Consider the following 26,970-nt stretch of genomic DNA (forward strand, 5'->3'; position numbering starts at 1 on the left):
AATTAGTTTTAAAGATAGAATTTTTTTAGTAAAATTTTATTTTATTTTTTTTTTTACATTTACAAGCCAATATTTTATTATTATTATTATTATTATCATACTTTAAGTTTTAGGGTACATGTGCACAATGTGCAGGTTAGTTACATATGTATACATGTGCCATGCTGGTGTGCTGCACCCACTAACTCGTCATTTAGCATTAGGTGTATCTCCTAATGCTATCCCTCCCCCCTCCCCCCTCCCCCCACCCCACAACAGTCCCCAGAGTGTGATGTTCCCCTTCCTGTGTCCATGTGTTCTCATTGTTCAATTCCCATCTATGAGAGAGAACATGCGGTGTTTGGTTTTTTGTCCTTGCGATAGTTTGCTGAGAATGATGATTTCCAATTTCATCCATGTCCCTACAAAGGACATGAACTCATCATTTTTTATGGCTGCATAGTATTCCATGATGTATATGTGCCACATTTTCTTAATCCAGTCTATCATTGTTGGACATTTAGGTTGGTTCCAAGACTTTGCTATTGTGAATAGTGCCGCAATAAACATACGTGTGCATGTGTCTTTATAGCAGCATGATTTATAGTCCTTTGGGTATATACCCAGTAATGGGATGGCTGGGTCAAATGGTATTTCTAGTTCTAGATCCCTGAGGAATCGCCACACTGACTTTCACAAGGGTTGAACTAGTTTACAGTCCCACCAACAGTGTAAAAGTGTTCCTGTTTCTCCACATCCTCTCCAGCACCTGTTGTTTCCTGACTTTTTAATGATTGCCATTCTAACTGGTGTGAGATGGTATCTCATTGTGGTTTTGATTTCCATTTCTCTGATGGCCAGTGATGATGAGCATTTTTTCATGTGGCTTTTGGCTGCATAAATGTCTTCTTTTGAGAAGTGTCGGTTCATATCCTTTGCCCACTTTTTGATGGGGTTGTTTTTTTCTTGTAAATTTGTTTTGAGTTCATTGTAGATTCTGGATATTGGCCCTTTGTCAGATGAGTAGGTTGCGAAAATTTTCTCCCATTGTGTAGGTTGCCTGTTCACTCTGATGGTAGTTTCATTTGCTGTGCAGAAGCTCTTTAGTTTAATTAGATCCCATTTGTCAATTTTGGCTTTTGTTGCCATTGCTTTTGGTGTTTTAGACATGAAGTCCTTGCCCATGCCTATGTCCTGAATGGTAATGCCTAGGTTTTCTTCTAGGATTTTTATGGTTTTAGGTCTAACGTTTAAGTCTTTAATCCATCTTTTAAAAGTCTCTTCACAGTACATGAGTAGTAGTGACACCAATAATGTCAGAGCAGGGAACTCCCAGGTTCTGCCCATCCACAAAAACAACAAATAAGCTGGCAAAAACTTTAAGAATCAACTTTTGCAGATCTCTGAAATCTAGTCAAAACTTAAACAGAGGAAAGATTAATAAAGACAGGCTGCACTGAGATAACACTAACAGCACACTGTGGCATTTTAAGTAGCCCACCTAGCATCTTCACCCTCTAGATCTACTGCAGCAGTAAAGTGGCAGCTTATATTCCTAGTGCCAGAGGGAGCTATGCAAACTTTATAATGAAAGAACTGTGGTTGAATGTTTCAATCTTTCTGGCAGCTCCCTAAAGGATGAGAGCAAGTGCTTGCCTTTGTTTTGCCCAACTCATGGGTGGCTTCTCTAGTGGTGGTTTTTTAGGATAGTCTATTTAAAGAAAATATTAGAAAACGGCATATCCTAGTACTCTGTCACATTCCCACTACAGATATTATTTCAGTAACATAGTGATAGTTAATTCTACAATGGTGGTCAACAAACTAAAGCCCATTGGACAAACTGGCTATAGCCTCTTGTTTAAGTAAATAATGTTTTCTTGGAACACATCTACACCAATCTGTTTATTTATTGTCTCAGGTTCCTTTCATGCTAAAGTGGTATGAACTAAAATTTTACTATCTGGCCATATAAGAAAAAGTTTGTTGACCGCTATTCTAGAGAATAATCTACTATAAAAACTGACCTCAGATTGACATTTGACAGGTATACTAAGATTTCTCTATCCTGTCCATTGTAAGTAACCAAGCTATCAAAATACAGAAAAATAACACTAACAGTTTATGTAAAAATATGAGTTAACATAAACAATATTTCCAATCCAAAATTAAGGCCTGGTCATTTTTTGAAAAGCACTTTGCTCACTAATTAACAAGAGAATTCTTACAAGAATTGTTAAATGAAAAATTAGATGTTAGAAGGTCGTGGGTTACAAAGACCACTCATGCAAAAGATTAAATTATAGAAGGATTTGGCCTATTCTAGGAGTGAGACTGAGAATTATAAACCAAAAAGGTTTGAGCTACATTAATTGAGAGATGTAAGCAGAGAACCTAACACATCTATTTCTAATAATTTGTAATTTCAAGAATCACTAGTTTTGAGTATTCAACATATTTCAAATAAACTAAGCATGTGTTTATATTAAACTAGCATGAGGAACAAAGGGAAAACTTATGGTACCATCTGAAAAAGTAAAAGTCAATGGAAGAAGAATCCTGGGATCTTGGATTCTTTTTAATTAATAGATTTTATTATTTTTAAAAGCAATTTTGAGCTTACAGAAAAACTGAACAAAAGTACAGTAAAGAGAGTTCATACCTACTCTACCACACAAACACAGTTTCCACTATTAACATCTTCCATTAGTATGGTGCATCTGTTACATGAATGTGCCAATGGTAACAAATTATTATTAAACTCCATAGTTTTACATTAAGCTTCACTCTTTGTGCTATACATTTTATATGCTTTGACAACTTATAATGACATGTGCCCACATTACAGTACCATACAGAATCGTTTCACTGCCCTAAAGATCTTCTGTGCTCCACCTATTCATTCTTTCCTGTTTCCTGGGCCCCTTGGCAACCACCGATGTTTTTACTGTCTCCTTAGTTTTTCCTTTTCCACAATGTCATATAGTTGGAATAATGTACGTAGTCTTTTCAGATTAGTGTCTTTTACTTAGCAGTATGTGCTTTTAAGGTTCCTCCATGTCTTTTTGTGCTTTGATAACTTATTCTTTTTATCACTGAATAATTCCATTGCATACATGTACCAGAGTTTGTTAATCCATTATCTGTTGAAGGATATATTGGCTGCTTCCAAGTTTTGGCAGTTATAAATAAAGCTGTTATAAACATTTGTGTGCAGATCTCTGTATAGATGTAAGTTTTCAACACACTTGGGTAAATACCAAGGAGCAAAACTGCTGGGTCATATGGTAAGAGTATGTACAATTTTGTAAGAAACTGTTAAAAGGTCTTCCAAAGTGGCTGTAACATTTTGCATTCCCACCAGCAATAAATAAGAGTTTCTGTTGCACCACATTCTTATCTGCATTTTATGTTGCCATTGTTTAGGATCTTAATCCTGCAAATATGTATATAGTGGTATCTTGGTGTTATTTTAATTTGCAATTCCCTGATAACATATGATGTTGAGTATTTTTACCTATGCTTATCCTGCCATATGTATATCTGGTCTGTGGCCTGTTAAGAACCAGGCCACACAATAGGAAGTGAGTGGTGGGCGAGCATGCATTATCACCTGAGCTCTGCCTTCTGTCAGATCTGATGTGGCATTAGATTCTCATAGAAGCACAAACTCTATCGTGAACTGCACATATGAGGGATCTAGGATGCATGCTCTGTATGAAAATCTAATGCCTGATGATTTGATGTGGAACAGTTTCATTCCCAAACCATCCCCTACCTGACTTCGGTCCATGGAAAAATTGTCTTCCATAAAGCCAGTCCCTGGTGCCAAAAACGCTGGGGACTACTGGGTTAAGCAATCAACAAATGAATCATTTTAAAATTAACCATAAAATTTAGAGACTGAGTGCAATGAGTATCAAATAAGGGTCAAACAAGAATGTTTGCTGTAGTATATGTAGCAACTAAGCAAGTAGTAGTTTGCCTATGTAAAAGTCACAATGCTATTTTTAAAATACCTAATTTTCTACTACTGCTAAGTAGATTGTTCCTCAGTAAATCACTCTATCCTTGACTCATCTCATCTATGAATAATCTGGTAGCCTGACCTCAGAATTTAAAATAAACAATGCAATGCAGTGAGGGATTGTTCCATAAACACTTAGAAGGGTTGAAAAACTAAATACACTCCTATGAACCTCTTTCCTTGAAATCTGTATATTCTTCAATTTTCTTGTATTTTTGTTTTGCTGTCACTACCCCCAAGCCTCCACAAGTGTTTGTCATTCCCCTCCCTGTGTCCATGTGTTCTCATTGTTCAACTCCCACTGATAAGAACACCTACTGTTTGGTTTTCTGTTCCTGCATTAGTTTGCTGAGGATAATGGCTCACCACAACCGCCATGTCCAGGGTTCAAGTATGTACCACCTATGATACTACAAAGGACATGATGGTGTTCCCTTTTTATGGCTACACAGTATTGCATGGTGAATATGTACCACATTTTCTTTATCAAGTCTATCACTAATGGGCATCTGGGTAGATTCTACTTCTTTGCTATTGTGAATAGTGCTGCAGTGAACATATGTGTGCATGTATCGTTGTAATAGAATGATTTATATTCCTTCAGGTATATACACAGTAATGGGATAGCTGGATCAAATGGTATTTCTGCCTTTAGGTCTTTGAGGACACTGTCTTCCACAATGGTGGAATTTACATTCCCACCAACAGTGTAAAACCATTCCTATTTCTCCACAGTCTCATCAGCATCTGTTGTTTCTTGGCTTCTTAATAATCACCATTCTTACTGGCATGAGATGGTATCTCACTGTGGTTTTGATTTGCATTTCTCTAATGATCAGTGATGTTGAGTTTTTTTAGTATGTCTTTTTGGCCACATGTATGTCTTCTATTGAGAAGGGTCTGTTCATGTCTTTTCCCCACTGTTCAGTGGGGTTGTTTTTTTCTTGTAAATTTGTATAAGTTCCTTATAGACTCTAGATTTTAGACCTTTGTCAGATGGAGATATTGCAAAAATTTTCTCCCATACTGTAGGCTGCGCTGATGATAGTTTCTTCTGCTGTGCAGAAGCTCTTTATTTTAATTAGATCCCATTTGTCAATTTTTGCTTTTGTTGCAATTGCTTTTGGGGATTTCATCATAAAATCTTTGCCCATGCCTATGTTCTGAATGCTATTAGCTAGATTTTCTTCCAGAGTTTTCATAGTTTCATAGTTTAAGTCTTTAATCCATCTTGAGTTAATTTTTGTATAAGGTGTAAGGAAGGGGTCTAGTTTCAATTTTCTGCAAATGGCTAGCCAGTTCTCCCAGCACCATTTATTAAATAGGGAATCCTTTCCCCTTGTTTTTTTCAACAATAATGTTTGTAGTTGTGCAGTCTTATATCTGAGTTCTCTATTCTGTTCCATTGGTCTATGTATCTGGTTTTGTACCAGTACCATTCTGTGTTGGTTACTGTAGCTTCGTAGTATAGTTTGAAGTTGGGTAGCATGATGCCTCTAGCATTGTTCTTTTTGCTTAGGATTGTCTTGGATATTTGGGATTTTTGGTTCCAAATGAATTTTAAAAGTTTTTTCTAATATTGTGAAGAATGTCAATGGTAATTTAATGGTAATAACATTAGATCTATAAATTACTTTCAGCAGTATGGCCATTTTCACAATATTGTTTCTTCTTATCCATGAGCATAAAATGTTTTTCCATTTATTTGTGTCCTCTCTGATTTCCTTGAGCAGTGGCTTGTAGTTCTTGAAGAGGTCCTTCACTTCCCTTGTTAGCTTTATTCCTAGATATTTTATTATCTTGTTAGCAATTGTGAATGGGAGTTCATTCATGATTTGGCTCTCTGCTTGTCAGCTGTTAGTATATAAAAATGCTTGTAATTTTTGCACACTGGTTTTGTATCCCGAGACTTTGCTGAAGTCAGTTATCAGCTTAAAAAGCTTTTGGGCTGAGATGATGGGGTTTTCTAGATATAGGATCATGTATATCTACATACAAAGATAGTCTGACTTCTTCTCTTCTTATTTGAATACCCATTATTTCTTTCTGTTGCCTGACTGCTCTGGCCAGAACTTTCAATACTATGTTAAATAGGAGTGGTGAGAGAGGGTGTTCTTATCTTGTGCCGGTTTTCAAAGAGAGTGTTTCCAGCTTTTGCCCATTCAGTATGATATTGGCAGTGGGTGTGTCATAAATGGCTCTTATTATTTTGAAGTATGTTCCTTCAATGTCTAGTTGAAAGTTTTTAACATGAAGGGATGTTCAATTTTATTGAAGGCCTTTTCTGCCTCTATTGAGATAATCGTGTGGTTTTGTCTTTAGTTCTGTTTATGTGATGGATTACATTTATTGACTTGCATATGCTGAACCAGCCTTGCATCCCGGGGATGAGGCCGACTTGATAATGGTGGATAAACTTTTTGAAGTGCTGGTGGTTTGCCAGTATTTTACCGAAGATTTCTGCATTGATGTTCATCAGGGATGTTGCCTTAAGTTTTCTGTTTTTGTTGTATCTCTGCCAGGTTTCGGTATCAGGATGATGTAGGCTTCATAAAATGAGTTAGGGAGGAGTCCCTCCTTTTCAACTGGAATAGTTTCAGAAGAAATGGTACCAGCTTCTTTCTGCACCTCTGATAGAATTTGGCTGAAAATCCACCTGGTCCTGGGCTTTTTTTGATTGGCAGCCTGTTTACTACTGCCTCAATTTCTGAACTTATTATGGGTTTATTAAGGGATTCCACTTCTTTCTGGTTCAGTCATGGGAGGGTGTGTGTGTACAGGAATTTATCCATTTCTTCTAGATTTTCTGGTTTATTTGCATAGAGTTGTTCATAGTATTCTCTGATGGTTGTCTGTATTTCTGTGGGGTCAGTGGTCATATCCCCTTTATCATTTTTTATTGTCTCTGTTTTCTTCTCTATTAGTCTAGCTAGCAGTCTATCTATTTTATTAATTTTTTCAAAAAACCAGCTCCTGGATTCACTGATTTTTTTTGAAGGGTTTTATGTGTCTCTATCTCCTTCAGTCCCACTCTGATCTTGGTTATTTCTTGCATTCTGGTAGCTTTGGGGTTTGTCTGCTATTGGTTCTCTAGTTCTTTTAGTTGTGATGTTAGGATGTTGATTTAAGATCTTCCTAGCTTTTTGTTAAGGGTATTAGTGCTATACATTTCCAACTTTTTTTTTTTTTTTTTTTGGAGACAGAGTCTCCTCTGTCACCCAGGCTGGAGTGCAGTGGCACAACCTTGGCTCACCACAACCTCCATGTCCGGGATTCAAGTGAATCTCTTGCCTCAGCCTAGCGAGTAGCTGGGACTACAGGCATGTGCCACCAGGTCTGCTTAATTTTTGTCTTTTTTAGTAGAGACAGGGTTTTACCATTTTGGCCACGCTGGTCTTGATCTCCTGACCTCAAGTGATCTGCCCACTTCGGCCTCCCAAAGTGCTGGGATTACAGGCATGAGCCACCATACTCGGACATAAATTTCCATCTTAACACTGCTTCAGCTGCGTCCCAGAGATTCTGGTACATTGTTTCTTTTCTCATTAGTTTCAAAGAACTTCTTGATTTCTGAATTGCATTATTTACTCAAGAATCATTCAGAAGCACCGATGGGTCTTGACTCTTTATTCAGCTTGCCATTTTGTGTCTTTTAATTGGGCATTTAGCCCATTTACATTTAAGATTAATATTGTTATGTGTGAATTTGATCCTGTCATCATGATGCCTGCTGGTTATTTTGCAGACTTGATGTAGTTGTTTCATAGTGTCATTGGTCTGTGTGCTTCAGTGTGTTTTTGTAGTGGCTGGTAATGGTTTTTCCTTTCCATATTTAGTGCTTCCTTCAGGAGATCTTGCAAGGCAAACCTAGTGGTGATGAATTCCCTCAGTATTTGCTTGTCTGAAAAGGATTTAATTTCTCCTTTGCTTATGAAGCTCAGTTTGGCCAGATGTGAAACTGTGGGTTGGAAATTCTTTTTTTTTTTTTTTTAAGAATGTTGAATATTGGCCTCCAATCTCTTCCGGCTTGTAGGATTTCCACTGAGAAATCCTCTCTTAGTCTGATGGGTTTCCCTTTGTAGGTGACCTGGCCTTTCTCTCTGGCTGCCCTTAACACTTTTTCCTTCATTTTGACCTTGAAGAATCTGATGATTATGTCTTGGGGTTGATCTTCTCAGGAAATACCTTCTATTTCCTGAATTTGAATGTTGGCATGTCTTGCTAGGTTGGGGAAGTTCTCCTGGATGATATCCTGAAGTATGTTTTCCAACTAGGTACCATTCTCTCCATCTCTTTCAGGTACCCCAGTCAGTTGTAGATTTGGTCTTTTTACATAATCCCATAGTTCTCGGAGGTTTTGTTCGTTCCTTACCATTCTCTTTTCTCTAATCTTGTCTGCATGCCTTCTTTCAGCAAGATAGTCTTCAAAGTCTGATATCCTTTCTTCCACTTGGTGGATATGGCTACTGATATTTGTCTATGCTTCCCAAAGTTCTCGCCCTGCATTTTTCAGCTCCATCAGGTCATTGATGTCCCTCTCTAAACTGGTTATTTTGGTTAACAACTCCTGTAATATTTTATCATAGTTCTTAGCTTCTTTGCATTGGGTTAGAACATACTCCTTTGGCTCAGCGAAGTTCACTGTTACCCATCTTCTGAAGCCTATTTCTGTCAGTTCATCCATCTCAGCCTCAGCCCAGTTCTGTGTCCTTGCTGCAGAGGTGCTACAATCACTTGGAAAAGAGGCACTCTGACTAGTTTTCAGCGTTTTTGCGCTTATTTTTTCTCATCTTTGTGGGTTTATCTACCTTCAATCTTTGAGGCTGTTGATCTTTGGATGAGGTTTTTTGTTGATGTTGTCGTTGATGCTGTTTGTTTTAACAGTCAGGCCCTTCTTCCATAGTGGCTGCTGCGGTTTGCTTGGGGTCCACTTGAGACCCTATTCACCTGGGTCACCCCCCAACCCGGCACCTGCAGGCATCACCACTGGAGACTGCAGAACAGCAAAGATGGGCTGCTCCTTCCTCTGGGAGCTCCGTCCCAGAGGCACACTGACCTGATGCCAGCTGAAACATTTCTGTATACAGTGTCTGGTGACTCCCGTTGGAAGGTGTCACCCAGTCAGGAGGCACGGAATCAGGAACCTGCTTAAACCAACAGTCTGGCTGCCCCTTGGTGGAGTGGGTGCACTGTGCTGGGGGGAATCCTCCTCGTCTGGACTGCCCAGACTCCTCAGAGCCAGCAGGCAGGAAATACTAAGTCTGCTGATCTGCAGAGACCACAGCTGCCCCTCCCGCCAGGGGCTCCCCAGGGAGATCAGAGTTCTGTCTGTAAGCCCCTGGCTGGAGTTGCTGAAATTCCCACAGGGTAGCTCCGCAGGGAAAGCAATCTGGCCATGATCTACTACAGCCGCTGTGCTGTGCTGTGCTGTGAGGAATTCCTCCTAGTCCGAACCCAGTCTCCCTGGCACCATCAGGGGAAAACCGCTGACTGGAGCTGCAGTGATGGCAAGCTGCCCCTCCCTCGGGAACTCAATCATCTTAGGCAGTCTCCAGCCTGCTGCTAGCTGGCTGCAACCCAAGCAGCCACCAAGAGTCTGCACAGCTCCGTGCTTGGGACCCAAGACTCTGGTGGCATGGGCTCATGAGGGGATACCCTGATCCATGGGTTGCACAGATCCATGAAAACTACATGATTTCCCAGGCAGGGTAGTACAATTACTCACTGCCTCCCCTGGCTGGGGATGGGAACTCCCCTTGCCCCGTGCGGCTCCCGGGTGGCCCCTTGCTCCACTATGCTTTTCCTCACTCTCCGTGGGTCATGCCAACTGCCTAGTCAGTTCCAATGAGAGAACCTGGATACCTCAGTTGAAGATTCAGGATTTAGCCGCCACTTTTGTTTTCCTCCACAGGAGCCACAGATGGAAGCTGCTTCTAAGCAGCCATCTTGGCCCCACTCTGCAGCTTCCTGCATTTTATACTTAAATATTTATTGCCTAATTAAACTTCCTCCTGCTTCCTTTTTTATTTGTATTTTATGAACTTTTGTCATTAACCAAAAGACTAAAAAGGAAAAAAGATGAAAGTAACAGAAACTTAAATCAATCAAATTAGGCAAATAGATTATCAAGCTAATTTTTTAAATTAGAGTACTGAATTCTCTGGATTGCTTTTATCTCCTTTTCACATTAAGTTGCCACTTGATAACATGATAGTAAATCTTGCTTTTCTGTTTACAGAGAACAGCAGATCTTATTAATTATGACTTGGTTGACAGCTCATCACCTTCTGCTTACTCTACATATAAATAAATAGAAATATAACAATTTATTCTTCCTTGGGTCTTCTGACCTCAACAGAGTAGGCCAGATAGAAGAAGTAACCACAGGAGTGGAAAAGCTTGCTCACCATCTCCTTCTGCAGAGCTTTTTCAAAGGCTATTAGTAAATTCTTAGGTCAGAAATACCTACATTAGAAAATAAAACAAAAGCCCATTTGAGAATTATAACTTTTTGTTTCCCACCTTTTTAAAATTCTGCACCATTACGTTCCTCTCCATAAGGGTGATAAGTTAGGAATGACCTACTTTATGATGTTCAGAAATTGAATTATTATTGCAGCATTACAACTAAACTCTATTAAAAATTTCCAGGATGTATGTTCCCCTTCTTAACTATCATTAAAAGTTCTCAATACTATTCAGGCAATAGTGTTTACCTTTCCATGTACTGGTAAGTACGAAGAATGTTTTAGTTACATTCTTGCAAACTTTGCTTTCTGACTTTCTACTTTCTCCTCCATCACTTTACAGCTAACAGCTCTACCACAAAATCACTCAGTCCGTTAAGTTTCCTTCTTTCTTTTTTAAGGAGCCAAGAATGCATTATTACATTTTTCTATGTGAAGTATGCTATTAAATAATAGCTTGTACACTAATTAAAGCAAATGTAATTGTGAGAACACATTGACATTGTTAAAGTAAATTACTCAATTTGTTAATAGTTTCATTCCAAGTGACCCTAATTGTATTAATTGTGATACCAGCAAATTAAATTGAAGAGCATTAAACACATTGTTCTAATATGTCCTAGAGGAACGAATTCTCCATTACATCAGCAAGGGAAAATAATGATTACATGCTCTCCACACAAATAAAGCTCGTACATGTACATACATACATACATGCACACACACACACACGCGCACACACACACACACAAATGGGTCAACAGAAAAGGTTTCGATAGGCTATATATACTATTAGTATATACTGGTAGCATGGCATAAAATGGACCATATAGAAAGAACTGAGCTTTAGAGAAATAGAAAAATTTAGGGCATCCTGTTATCTCAGATTAAGCTGGAATTACTTCACCATTAAATTGTTAAAATGTTGAGAATGGGGAAACAAACCAACTGGTGTGGAGGACTGCAACGTGAAAAAAATGTTAAAAATACTACAACTCTCAGTAAATCAGGCATTACTTGTTAAATGCCTACCACCAAGTCAAAAGGAAATATATTTTAAAATAGCTATCATTCCTATCCTCGAGAAGAAACTTGGGAGTTCAACAGAGATAACAACACAGGCTATTACATAATTCTGAGTCTTTAGAATATAATCTGCACTCTTCAGCCTGATTTACAAAAACCTTCTACCTGGCCTCGGCCTACTAGTCCCATCCTGTGTCATTCCCCTGTCACCCATGGTAGCCCAGCCACAGTGATCTTCTTCAGTTCCCTATGTATGACAAGCCTATTCATATAGTACTGCTTTTATGAGCTCTGTTTAGACAGATGCCTCTCTCTCTCTCTCTCTTTCTTTCTCTCTCTCTCTGACACACACACACACACACACACACACACACACACACACACCATCCTTGTATATCTGCATATCTGGCTCCTTCTTGTTTGTTATTAACATTTAGCCGAAATACCACCTTCTCAGAGAGATCTTCTCTGACAATCTAAAGTACTCACTTTGTCACTCACTATAATATCACCCTACTTTAATTCTTTGCATGGTATTTTTTCTCTGATTTTCTTATTTCTGTACTTACTTCTCAATTTGTTTGTCCATCTCATGCTAAAATATGAATTCCATAAGAGAAAGCAAGTGGTCTACTTGTTCAATATTCTATTCCCAGATACTGGATGATCAACAAATATGTTTGTATAAATGAATGAACATCAGGTCTCTGGGTGGCAGCCCTCACTCTGTATGATAAAATATATGTGCCTCTAAGATTCAGTTATTATTACTGAATTTTCATAATCATCATGTCAACATTTCTGATTAAAAATCTATCCCTTCAATAAAACAAATCTATTCACAAGTCTAATTAAGGATAAAAATTGATGTAGTGTTCTATGCTTGGCTAAAATCAGTCCTATTCCATTCAAATTTTCACTAAACACCAGTGGTAGGAACTCAATTGTTATTAAAGTTTTTCTACATTTGGAAGAAGAAAGAATAGGAGAAGGAAAGTAGGAGAATTATTTAAGTACACATATTGCCATGATATAAAAGATTATTTGGCTCACACATTGACTCATCTCTGACTTGAGTAAAGCTAAATTCTCATTATTTATCTGTAGATAAATCAAAGCTAGTTGAGCTTTTTTTTCCCTGACTAAAATTAAAGATATTTGTTAAGTTCAGGAAAAACAAAATAGTCACTGTAATTTATAGGAATACAAAAATTATCAAGTGGTAGAATATCAGATCTTTTCCAAGGAAGCAAGTAAATTATATTCTAAATACTGGAGATGTAAAAGAAAATGTCCACTTAAAATAAATAACTTTCATAATATTAATTTTATGATTTATGATTTTCTTAATTTCTTCCATTTAAAACACTCAAACTTTCCTAAAATGTAAAACCAGCTTGAAGCTAGCATAATATTCCTGCCCTTGTGCTTTCCTATATACTTCATATGAGATTCCTTCTTAGGAAATTCAAGGAGCTACCCAAACTCCAGAATAAAATACTAGTATTGTATGAAAAAAAAATGATTGCAAGTTTCAAAACAACTATTTGATTAACAAGGAAGCCCTCATTCCAGCCAAAGTATACGGTAATGGTGAACTAATTTATTTTCAATTCTCATAGAATGCAAAGTTAAGAACAAAAAATATTTGAGCTTAGATTAATGACATATTGATAGGGCAAAGTGTATTATCAAAGCTTTTGGTGAGACGTCTTTTAAGAACAGAACAATGTCAAAGAATCATTGTGGAAACATTTACGTGGAAACACTAAAAACTCAAAGACAATTACAGAAGTAATAAAAATACCACAATAACACATCTCCTTTTACCAAAAATGAGACATATAATTTATAATCTGCTACAATACACTAAAGTAGATGTGAACATCTACAAATGTAATGTAGACTCGGCACATTAAACTGACTACTGTGCTCGCTATTCAAAAAGACTGTAGTAACACATAATAATTTTTTAAACCTCCTAAAGACAAACACACACAATGGTCCTAACTTAGATCTACAAGAAAAGTTATAAATATCTACATGTAGTGTTAGTAAAATATTTTTTAAAAAAACTCAAGTACATGTAAGGAGAATTTTACCAAAATATATCAGCTATATTAAAAAAAATACTCCTGGCTGTTTTATTATATTGATGACTGTTATATAGCAAAGTAAGGGGATAATTTTAAGACATGAACTTGAGATAAATAGGCCTTTGGGAACCTCTACTTTGGTTGGGGGGTGGCAGGGGAGGGCATTGATATAAAAGAGTGATTAAGGAAGTCCTTGAGTGATTTCCCAGAGTAAAGTTTAATTTTTTTCTTGCATTCCTCTTACCCTCCCTTGGATATTCAAGTCTTCCCTCTAATTGAGTGATATAAAAGAAAGCAAGCTTGTAATCTTAAAGACCAGTAGTTGCAGTATATAGTTTTTTTAAATGGCTAATGCTATCAAAGGAGTTAACAGAAGCGTTGGGGAGGTGGAGGATTATACTTGTAAGGGCCTAGTTATTCATTTCACTACCAAGCCATGAAGGATAAATCTGTTTTAATGCATAAATCAATAAAATGGAGCTTTAACATGTGAGAAGCCAAGTGATAACTCTGATATACTTTCCTAAGCTATGCGGGCTGAAAGCTGGGTTATTTCATTATTTAAAAATTCTAGGTAGGGGACTGTGGCTCACACCTGTAATCTCAGCACTTTGGGAGGCCCATGTGGGTGGATCACTTGAGACCAGCCTGGGCAACATGGAGAGACCCTGTCTCTACTAAAAAATACAAAAATTTGCCGGGTGTGGTGACGCATTCCTATCATCCCAGCTATTTGAAAGGCTGGGGTGGGAGGATCATCTGAACCCTGCCAGGTCAAGGCTGCAGTGAGCTATGATTGTACCACTGCCTATGTGAAAAAGTGAAACACTGTCTCCAAAAAAAAAAAAAAAAACCTAAACACTTACTCTACTGTATTTTTTGGCCCCATTAATGAATCAACAAAAAGCAACCAACATAATTTTTTGATAAAAGCTCCATTATAGGCCATTTTACTTCAATGTTTGTTTCATATTTTAGGTTTTAAGATAATACTCTAAATCACCAGTGTCTCCTCTAGTTGTGCCAAGACCAATCAACCAAAACTACCACCACACAACCTCCCATGTCTGGGGGGTCCAGGAATACTAGAAAGGATGGTGGAGAATATATCTGAAGACATGGATATCCTTTTGCAGACCAAATTGCCTAAAGGGGTAGTGGATAAGGGCTATTGCAAGGCTACTGTTTCTCTGTCTGGTCAGCAGTGAGGTTTCATTGCTCCTAGGACACTGGTAAATGAATAATATCAAGGTATTTGCAACGTGGTTCAATGACTGTTCACATAAATCCAACTCTAAAGTAACTGTAAAGTAGCCTATCTCCCCTCAAGCAAATAAAGAGAATTGCTACATCAATGGAAGGTTTTGAATAAAACTGAAAAGCAGATCTAATTAATAAGATATGGACAACTCAATGAAAAAAACATCAGAAGTAAGACCAGAGGACTTTTTTTTTTCAAATTTTAAGGATCTAGATTTTACCAGCAGTGAGGTTCTCAACACAATGTAAGAACATAAATACAAAAAAACAATCACCCAAATCTAACATTAAAGCGTAAGAATATTCTTCGCCATCTAAATGTTCATCATTGATATTTAATCACTATCTTTTTAATGTGAATTTGGAATCAGATTTTTAGTTCACTTCCTGTGCCTCCATCCACTCAAATGAGTTAGTGGTTTCTTGAAAATGACTTAACCCCTAATAGATAATCAATAGTCTTCCAATCACCAAATCATGTATTTCCTCCTTTTATACTCTTTAACCTACACAATGCTTGAAAAACTGCTCGCTTTGAACCTTCTGGAAGCTCTCATATCTGTGGCTTCTATAATTTTGGCACTGTGACTTTCCCCTACTTTGATTATTCCTCCAGTAAGTACTATTAAAATACTTCCTCTATCCAAGTTCTAATCATGGGGACTTTCTACAAATCAATCCTTAGCTCTCTCCTTCCTCTTTCCTTTGATTTCTTATTTGTCTCATACCTTGAATTGGCATTTCTGGAGGATGACTCACAGATCTCTAACTCATGGTCTTTCAAACTGAAGTCTCTCATATCCAACTTTTTTTTGAACAGCTTAATTTAGAGGAACTAGGCTTGGCATGTTCTTTGCTCTCGGATGTCACTTTGTCCTACTGTCATACCAGTTGAAAAATCTGTTTTTAAAGAGACATTTTTAAAATCCATGCATTTTTTATCCTTGTTACTGCATTCAGAAACTTCCAGGTCACTCTCCTATTTATTTAACAATCTGTCTCGAATAAAGCCACCATTTTCCTTGACAACCTTACAGTCTAACTTACAGTTTTTTATCTATCTAAACTGCCATTTTCCTTGATATCTAGGGTGAATTTTTTATTAGTTACTTCAAACCAAGCCCTATCCAAATCATTATAGATCCAAATTATCACACAGAAATAATAGAGCATTGAGCTGCATTATTGGCTAACACCACACAATGTTTCACCAAATTAATGCATTTATCAAACACATAAGAATTATTAAAGAGATGTGATAAAAAGACCATGTTACTATTTTCTTTGGAATTTAGAATATATATTAGATAGGTACATTTAATATAAAACACATAACATTTTAGGTTATTAGGAATCACTGTGAAAAGTTTGCCGCCACCCTCACCATCCCTGTTACTCTTAGACATCAAGCAAAATTTTGGCCCTACTGCTCCCACATTCCCTTCAGGACTCCCATCACCACACTACTCTTCCTTCTCCCTTGACTCCATCCCTTCTAAAATTTTCTACCCTGCCCTCTGCAAACCACCCTCCATGATAGCAAATATCCTTATATTCTCAATCCATCAATGAATTCTTCAACCATCAACTTCCTTGCCTACTGTTTACCTGTTATACAGCCCTGACAAAAACCCTGGCTGTTCTTCTTTGTGGCTCAATCCTAGCTGCTGAATTCTGCTGCACATAATCACATACATTTACAAGCTGGAATCACCCATAAATATGATGTCCCATTTCAACTTGTCTCCAAGGTTATGTCTTATCAACCCACTTTAACTTTTTTACTCCCCACAGATCTTCACATGCTTCGCCTTGTTATTCACTGTCAGCAAATAATGTCACACTAACTTATCAAACAAGAGATTAAAACATCAGTGATATCTCATTCAACTCTGCCATCAAACCCATGAACTTGTTGCATCTAAACACCTCCTTTTCTTTTTCTCTTCTATGATTACAACAGTCAATAAGGTCCCTCTTCCTGTCTTTGCTCTACACTGCCTCTCCTCTATACTTCCAAGACCGCAGAACTCTTCTTCCACTGATTTTTACTTTTCCTAATACTGTTGTGCCTTTTCTCTTCTATTCCTCATGTCAGTTTAGTATAGAATACATAATTCACTTATATGAAATATACAGAGTGCTGGTGTATGGATTCTTCAGATTACAAAAAGCACTGTGCTTATCACAACAATGACTTTGTCCACTGGACACTTCTATTTTCTTAACTTCAGTAATCTCTGGCAGTTTTGCTCATTCTCCTCTTGACATCTTAGCTTCTTTGGCATCACACCATCCTGGTTTTCCTTCTACTTCTCCAGCCTCTTTTTTTAAGTCTCCTCTGTGGGATCCTCTTCTGTTGCAAGGCCTTTAAATGACTTTCCTTAGATATTGGTCCTAAGTCCTCTTCTCGGCCTACATGCTACTATGAGGTAATCACAATCATTGCCATTGTTTTTGCTACCATACTTAAGCTGACAAATTTTTATCTTCCAGCCCAATTCTAAGTTTCAGACCCATACATCAAAATCATTAGGGTGTCTCATTTGAATGCCCTAAGGTACTTCTAACTCACATCTGAAACTGAACATCCAATGTCATGTCCTCTGCAGCCCTCTATCCCGTCTGTACCATACAAAATTCTTTCTCTAGATTTCCCTGTCTCAATACTGGCATTATCACAGACCTAACTAGTCAACTCAGAAAACTGTATGTCACTGCAAACTTCTCTCTCCTACCATTTCCCCATATCCAGTCAAGTACTAGATCAAGTACTATCAATTCTACCTCCTAAATAACTCTCAAATGTTTCCACTTCTATTTCCATTGATACTTTCCAGTACAGGCCACTATCATCTCACCTAGAATATTTCGATGGCTTCCGAAATGATTGTTCAGCTTCTAGTTTTTCCCCCAACACTGTAGTTTATTCACCCTACTACAGCCAGAATAATCTTTGTAAAATGCAAATCTGACCACAAGATTCTTTCACTGAAATACCCACCGTTCTTCATATAAGGGAGCTACATCCTAGTCTTCAGTCTTATTTGTAGTCACTCTCCTTTCGAACTCTAATCTTAAATCACACTGAAATTCTTTATGTTTAGCAGAGGGAAAGCTCAGAGCATAAACTCTTTACAATCATCTGGCTAACAGCTACTCATCCTTCAGGTTGTGGCTTAGATAGACATCACACCTTCCTTGATCCACCATTACCACAGTTGGATTCTCTACCAATATACTCACTGTGCAACTGTCAATTCCTCTAGGAAAGCACTTACTATTCTGTCTTTATTGATCATTTACTTTTCTCTGCTGGGCACCCCCAAATCTGGCTACTAGCCATAAACAACATGGTATCTTTTTCAATGTTTTATTTCCAGCACTTAGAACAATGCCTAGTACATGCAAGGCACTCAAATATTTACTGAATGACAAAAAGTGAATTTTAAAAGTTTAAGAAAAGCTGCTACTCCGATAGTTACTGGTTCTATCATATTTCATACAAAAAACAAACAATATTTGCTATATACCATGTTAGTAAGTTTAAGAAACCAGGTATCAAGAATACTATCTACACAAAATGTTCACTAAGAATTATGTGCATTAAACATGTGTATTAAATGTAAGCATACTACATATAGTCTATGCTCCCAAATTATGGCCACAAATTTCTTAGAAAAGTAATAATTTATTTCCTTAGCTTTCCCTTTGCCAAGTGATTACTGCTGTGCATTAACTCAATAATTCTTAATTATCATAACTTGACATTTATTTGCCAGAAAACTCTCTGCCCATTTGGTTTTATGCAAATTCTGAGATGGGTCATATTTAAAAGAAAACATGGAATAACTGAATTTTAGGAGAAACTTCAAAGGAAGAGAGGTCAAAGAAAACAGAGGACAAAACAGGAGAGTATATTAACTTTTGAAACCCTAAAAGGAGAAAAATTCAAGTGCTAGAATTATCAGGGACAATAAAACAGAGTTCATACATTACAACTTAAGATAGGAAAGAGAAAGACAGATGGAGGAAAGAGGCATTAAGCAATTATTAATTAACATAAGTGGAGGTACTCAAACTGATAAAACAACACAGTTTGCTCGTTCATCATTACTGAGCAGTGCCCATGTGCCAAGTACTAGGTATGCATACATTTCCAACACAATTCCTGCCCTCATAAAGCTCACATTTGAGACCAGGAGACAAAAAATAAACAACGAAACAAATTAATACAGGATTATATAGAGAGAACAATTATATATTGAGAACAATATATAATCATGTTCTCAATATATAATCCTATATTAATTTGTTTCCTTGTTTATTTTTTGTCTCCTGGTCTCAAATGTGAGCTTTATGAGGGCAGGAATTGTGTTGGAAATGTATGCATACCTAGTACTTGGCACATGGGCACTGCTCAGTAATGATGAACGAGCAAACTGTGTTGTTTTATCAGTTTGAGTACCTCCACTTATGAGAACACATGGACACAGGAAGGGGAACATCACACTCTGGGGACTGTTGTGGGGTGGGGGGGAGGGGGCAGGGATAGCATTGGGAGATATACCTAATGCTAGATGACGAGTTAGTGGGTGCAGCGCACCAGCATAGCACATGTATACATATGTAACTAACCTGCACATTGTGCACATGTACCCTAAAACTTAAAGTATAATAATAATAAATTTTAAAAAAAATTAAAAATGAAAAAAAAGGATTATATATTGTTGAGTGCTCTGAATGAATCAAAAATCATGTCAGAAAAATGGCATGTGTGAAGGCCCAGAGTTTAGAACTGGCTTAGCATATCTGAGCAAGACCAGACAGACACGAAGACAGCCATGCACATCACAGTCAACAGTCTGGATTTTATTGTTAATATAATGGGAAGTCACTAAAGAGTTGTAAGCCAGGGAAGAAAGTAAAAAGACTTTTTCATCTCTAAGATGACTCCAGCTAGTTAGCCCAGAATAGGGTTTAATAGTACTTCAGACACCACTTTTATACTTTAGCCAGATATGTAGATATCTTCAGCAGAAGAAACCCATCTTTTAATCAAATTTAAATCCACCTCTACTATATGGAAAACAACACTAAAGATCATGATAGGACAGCATCATCTTATTATATCGACATCAGTCAACTATTTTAAATTACCAATTTCTTCATTAATAAAGCCAGGACATACCTTCCTAATTCTAAAACATGTCATTGTAATGGAAAGAAAGGAATACTTGGGAAAAAAACAAAATTATAGGAAGCAAAAAAGAGTTGGCAGGATTCTGAACATCTTGGATTTTTTTTAAGTTGCCAAATATTTTATGAATGACAATAGAAAGCAAGCTTTGAAACAGATAGTATATTAAAAGGCAAAGAAAGGTTAGGCAATTATTTAAATATATAAAAGCTATTAAGTGAGAAGGTGAATACTGTGACATACAAAATTTAAGAAGGTGAATTGATCAGGGGCTGATCCTTCATGAATGGTTTTGCACCATCCCCTTGGTGACAAGTGAGTTCTCAGTTCACTTGAGATCTAGTTGCTTAAGAGTCTGGGACATCCCACCATCTCTCTTACTCCTGAGATATACCTCCTCCCCCTTTGCCTTCTGCCATGATTGGAAGCTTCCTAAGGCCCTCACCAGGAGCAGATGCCTGTGTCATGCTTCCTGTACAGCCTGCAGAACCATAAGCCAATTAAAGCAATTTTCTTTATAAATTGCCAGCCTCAGGTATTTCTTCACAGTGATGTAAAAACAGACTAACAAAGGATCCCCTACAGAAAAATTTCTCTCATCACTGATGACATTCCAATCTCTTATAAGCTTGTGAAAACGAGTGATTCCAACAATATTATTTAATTAATAGGTTTGCTATACCTGAATTTTGATATTGTTATCTTAAATTTAAAATAAAGTGATTACTTCTTCATTTTATTGGTCATTAAAGGTTAAGAGCAAATAATCATAAATAGTCTAACAAATATTTTTGCTTTTTTGTTTTTAACTAAATTACTAGTAACTTGTCAGTTATTAAACTTTATAATAGATCTTGGAATTTTATGTGGTAATTAATGTAAACTAAACTGAACAGGGCACACAGAAAATGTCATATTTTCTATGCTGTTCTCTATTTGAAAAAATAATTAAAGCAGTTAAAAGTTTAATTCACATGGAAAATATCTCCTAAGACTTTGCATATATATCCGTATATATTTTTACTAATAGAACCTATGACAAGAAATGTTTTTAAAAATTACACATAACTTCTACACAGGCAAACCACTGAAGTGCAGTATTTAAATACTTAGAAAATGAGTCATCCGGTAGTAACAAATTCCCTAAAGATTATGGCAGAAATGTGTAAAAAGCTTCAAAATACTTGAAGAAAGCCCAGGGAAGACATATATTAAAATAAGCAAACATAATAGAAAGGTGATGATTTTCTTCAAATAATATGACAACCTCATTAAAATGCAACACGTTTTCCTGTAAAAAGAAAATCAAAGAAGATGAAATAGATGCTTTATATAAAATATTTACCTGTACAATGCACAAAGCCCACTATGGTTAGTAACCTTTATGGCTTTGAAGAACAAGATATTTACATATCTTTCTTTCTGCATGTGCGTGTGCGTATGTGTGTTTTGTATATATTTTTAACAGTTGACAGCTGTTTTAGAGCATACAGAGATGCCAAGCTGAATGAGGGTCTTGATTACTTCAAGATTAGCTATCGAAAGTTTCTATTCATTTTAAGTGTTGTTAGTTGGAAGAGTCATTAGTCACTTCCTTGTCTCATAGAACATCAGCATACATTTACATTGTTAATGAACATTTGGGGTAAATGAATTAATGGCACTTTTAAACATCAATTCAGTCCTAATAACTTAGTATGTCATAGAAATGTTAGGCTAGGATATAAACGAAAAGCCTTTTTAGTAAAGGTAACTACTCATTCCTGTAAACAATAAAGGATAAAATTAATTTAAAATGTTATTTTAACCAGGTTTAAAAAAAAAAACCTCAGTATTTAATGAAATAGACCATATAAAAATACGTGCTTAAAAAACAAACAGCAACCCCATCTCTACTGAAAACACAAAAAAATTAGCCAGGCGAAGTGGCAGGCGCCTGTAGTCCCAGCTACTTGGGAGGCTGAGGCAGGAGAATGGCGTGAACCCGGGAGGCACGGCTTGCAGTGAGCCGAGATTGCGCCACTGCACTCCAGCCAGGGCTATGGAACAAGACTCCATCTCAAAAAACAAACAAACAAACAACAACAACAAAAACTATGTCCTCAAATAACCATAGTAATCAGAAATAGTATGAAATATTTTGGTGAAACTATTTTATACACTTGTAACACAAAGACATTCACTTTTAAAACATCCACTTACAGAAGTACTTGCAAAATAATTTGATTTATTTAACTATGAATGCTTCTTATGAGTATTACATTTAAGAGAAAATATCACTAGAAAAGGTGTCATGCTTAGCACTGAGATATTAAAATAACTGAAATTGAAATGAACACTATTTTCATATTATCAAAATCTTAAACATAAGTCTTGAGTTCTTATTTAACAAAAAATATAAAAATTTAAAAATTAAATCACAAAAATAAGCTGGACAAATTCTCTCCCATTTTTATTAAAAACAACAATGGCATTTGTATGTAGGGGGTATTAAAGATGCACAAAAAGCATAAACATTCTGCATAAAATTTGTGTTCTAAAGAAATAGCCACTTTAGGTGGGAGTCAATTCTTTTTTTAAATTCTCAAAACATGAGTTAAAAGCAGACCTTAGCATCAATATAAACAGAAAAAATCATTTTGTTTGAAGAAAATAACACATGATTTACTATGACTAATTTTCCTTTTTATAACAGTTTGTCTGTATACTTTGACTAATTTATGTTTTAAAATAGATCTCACAATCTTGATACCTGCATTCCACAAGTGAAAAATTACAAGCAGTCACTGAGTCAATTAACTTTATCAAATATTTAGTGAACTGCTTAAAAACTAAGGATAAGGCTTCAAGAATTCTCACAAACTCAATTGCTTCTGTCTAAGAAACTATGTTATTACTATCATTAAGTAAATCCTGAGAAAATAGTAGAGTTCTGATACATAAACATTTGATACATTTTTATAGGGTAGAACCTGAATACGGTCTACATTTTAACTGTCTACCATTTAATAATTTCAGTGTATAGATCTTTAAAAATATAACACAAATTTCAATTGCTTTAAAAAAAAAGAGGATGAACAGATTTCAATTACTTTTAAAAAAAAAAAGAGGATGAATCAAGTCTTTTATCCTGGAATAATCTCAATCTGCTGCAAGGGGAAAAAAATCCCTGCAAAATCAACGCCAAAAATTTAAGAATCTTTAAAAGATGTTTGACCAAGGCCCTTTCGCATTTCAACATTCTTATGCTGAAGTCATTGTTCAGTTTATTATTTTATTTTAACGAACGACAGTGCATTAAACATTTGGCTAATGCTTCCTTGAATAACTGTGGCTTGTTGAAGTATTCATTAGTGTCAAGAGTGCTCTGTACATACCCAGAATAACATACTTAACACTGGCCTGCTAAGCTTCATCAAAATGTGTTCACACACATAAGGTGGACACAGCTAACTGAGGGCCCTCTGCTAGGTTTCCCAGTACACTACCTACAAATAGTATTGGCATACAAAACTCACCTCCAGACTTGTTAGAGTAACTGGACAAGGGGTCAATGCCTACTTCTTGTTCTTCTGGCTGCAGAGGATGTCTAGTTTCAGATAAGGAATGATACATTGTGGGAACTGGACAGCGTCACCAAAAGTAACTACCTGGGAGGTGAAAAAATACAGAGAAAAATAATAAATTCTTTTTCTGCTATGACTGGGAATAAATATAAGACTGAAATGATTACATGAGCATTACAGACATTAACAAGTTTTTCCCAGGCTCCAGGGACTGTTATCTCACATTGGTAGGCTTATGCAAAGAAGAGAAAAAGGTAACAAAATTTCCATTTCAAAAATTTCTCAAAAATCTGAGCATCATTTATAATCTTTATCTTAATTTTGAATCATTTATTTTCAATAAATAAGCTAAATTCTAAATTAAAGACAATATTCTCACATTTATAGCATCCTTTTGTTTTACAGCCAAAATAATAAACATTCACAAGAGAACTTTCAAAATACAGAAAATATAGCAAATTAAAATTATTCATGATAGTATTAGCTAGAAATATTAGTGTTAACATTTCAGTGTATTACACATGTACTTCCTGTCTTTATTCTGGGCATTTAAAATACATATGGTTTTAATGTGACCCATAACATGGTAAACATACTGACTATGTAATCTATGAATACTTTAAATTCAGTATTTTCCTCCCCAGTTTAAAAAAAAATAACGATTGTGTGTCTATAATTTCTAATTATTCCTAGCATTCTATTATATAGTCAGCACAATTTATGTAACCAATTCCTTATTTAGTAAACAACATGTTTTCAGTTGTTCAATACTACAAACAGTCTCAAAAATAAATATCTTTTAGCAGCATGTCTGTATCATATCCATGATTATTTCCTTAGGATAAATTCTTAAAGTACAATAGCTGGATTAAAATATATATTAAAAAAATAAGATTTTAGCAAACTGTACTCTATAAAGGTTTGTACCTAATAGAACAATTCATTTCTCCTTGATTCTCATTAAAAATGGATGTTTCCTCTTTGATTTTCTGAACCAACCTGATGGTCAAATTTTGTATTGTATTTGCTTGGTAACTACTGAGATACTGTTTCTCTGACATTTGTTTATTGTCTTTTGTTAATAGAGTTAATTGTTATGACTGTCTTCATGATATCTAAACATGCTTTAAGTATTAAGAGTATTAAACCTTGGTTATATGATACATATATTTTTCTCAAAGTGTATCTGTCTTTCAGTTGTATGACATTTTTGTGACATAGGTAACTTTTTACATGCTCAAATGTATCTGTATCTCCAGTATAATATCCACCTCTGGTGTTATACTTACAAGATTTTATAAATAACTACCTACATTTCCTTTGGTCGTTTTGAAAGTTTTCCCTCTCAATTCTCACTTATATAAATTATTCCATATTGAACAAATTTTGTTTTAAATTATTTTCAACTTCCAACCTACACTATCTGTAAATTTTATATGTCCCTAAGATGCAAATTATCTTCTCAAATCATAACTCTTTCAAAACATAAACCAAGTTCACCAATTGTCATGCAAAATAATTTAAGTAACATAATCTTTTAAATTTCAGGAGCAGCAAGGACATGAGAAAAAGAGGAAATAATAAGAGAAAAAAGAAGTGGTAAAAGCAAGTCCAAACAAAATGAGTATCTAATTTTATAGGATATGGTCTTCACCTATGGAGGAAAAGCTCCAGAGATGTTCATGAATACATAAATTCTTGATGACCTTTTACCAAAACAAAATGCTCCTCTATCCTATTTACTTTCTCTCTAAAACCATCACCTAGTAAAATATTCATATACATGTTCTAATTTTTATCAGAAGTCTCCAAAACCCCCTACATCCACACAATCACGGTCAGACGTTAATAAAACCTATCCCCCTGGAATTGTGGCTAAAACAATATAAGCAGAGGATTAGGGAAAACAAAGAATTTGGTAGCTAACATGCAGTAAGAATATCTAAAGCCATAAATCTTAAATCCATAAACCTAGACAGTTGTCAGTTATTTGCTTATGTGTGCAAATCAGTAAGCATATACTGAGCACTGCTATATAGAAGAAACTCTGGAGAATATAATCTAGTAGAGGACAGCGAAATGTAGATGATCGGTTATAGTATAACACAGAGTTTGACAAATTCTGTTGGACAAATAAATAAATTCAGAACCAACGTCCTCTACTATGGAGCAGTCACCAAATTCAAATGTCTAATGAGGTCAGGCAAAAAGTATTATTATTTATGGTTAACATTTATGCACAATGAATATATGCCAAAAACTAGTCTAAATGTTTCATGTACACTCATTTCATCCTCCTTAAAACCCAACTGATTTATCTTTGTCAATTTTATTTTCATTTTACCATAGAGAAACTGAGGTACAGAGAGAGTAATTAATTTGTCTAGAATCACACAAGGAGTAAGTATTAAAGCCAAAATTGAAGCCATCCTGTCTGGTTCTAGAGCTCACATTCTTTCTCCTACATTAATTTGGCTCTAAATAAGTCAGTGCGACAAAAAGACCAGGTATAAAAAAAGGGGGTATAAAAAGATGCAGCCTATGAATAATTAGAACAGCCTTTACTCTGCTTCAGCTTTTTCAAGACAAGCTAGAAGTCCAAAATTTTAAGTGAAATCTGCTAATTTGTAAGTGTTAGCAAATAATTCAAATTAAAAGAAAAATACTGAGTAGAACAGATTAAACACTTTTCAAAATTTTATTTGGCCCATGGGCAACTATTTTAATGTAAGATTTATATTCTTCATATATTTTGTTATACTCTTAAAAATATACAAGTAAACATTTGAAAATGTCTATTTCAAGTTAACTGCTAGATTCCTTAAATTTTCTTTAATATCTTAAACCATGTTTTCATAATCTCAGTAGCTGAATTTCTTATTTTTACAGTACACTTTCACTGTTACAGGTTTCACATACCTAAAATAAATAAATAAATGACTTTTGTGTATTTTAAACTATATAAAAAATAGACAAGTAACAAGCAAGTTGCCATCAAAGTTTATTTTTAAAAGGAGTATTTTTTAAACCCTCATCTTTATGTTGTCAGAAGAAAATACTCTACCACACAATGATATTCATACATTCATTTAAGGTGCTAAAAATACTTAAGGTCTTTTTGACTCGTTAGAGAAAGTTCAAGAAGTCATTTAGTTAATTTAGCTTAAATTATAATTCTTTAGAACTTAACAAGTCTATGATAATATCCAATAGCCAGAATACAAAATCAACCAAATACCCCAGTCTACAACCATTCTATATAATCAAGCATCCATTATATCCTGATTTATTATGCCTATAGATTGAAAATGAACCACTGAAATGTTTTTATAATTAAATAAAGGAAACC

At 35.7% G+C, this 26,970-nt stretch overlaps 1 protein-coding gene across 37 annotated transcripts in view; it reads right to left on the minus strand.

The window, feature by feature from the left end:
- TBC1D5 (TBC1 domain family member 5) overlaps positions 1-26,970 on the minus strand; it is a 588,093-nt gene that overhangs the window by 334,702 nt on the left and 226,421 nt on the right. For 36 of the 37 annotated variants that reach the window (XM_055381150.2, XM_055381134.2, XM_063703452.1 and 33 more), the window contains one exon: positions 23,574-23,705. The exons of the other annotated variant lie outside the window; for it this stretch is intronic. In XM_055381150.2, coding sequence (XP_055237125.1) covers positions 23,574-23,670 — 97 coding nt within the window. In that variant the 5' untranslated portion in view covers positions 23,671-23,705. Of the gene's footprint in view, positions 1-23,573; positions 23,706-26,970 lie in introns of those variants that run through there. 37 annotated transcript variants of the gene reach the window in all.

This window comes from Gorilla gorilla, chromosome 2 (genome assembly GCF_029281585.2).
Source record: "Gorilla gorilla gorilla isolate KB3781 chromosome 2, NHGRI_mGorGor1-v2.1_pri, whole genome shotgun sequence".
NCBI classification, from domain to species: domain Eukaryota; kingdom Metazoa; phylum Chordata; class Mammalia; order Primates; family Hominidae; genus Gorilla; species Gorilla gorilla.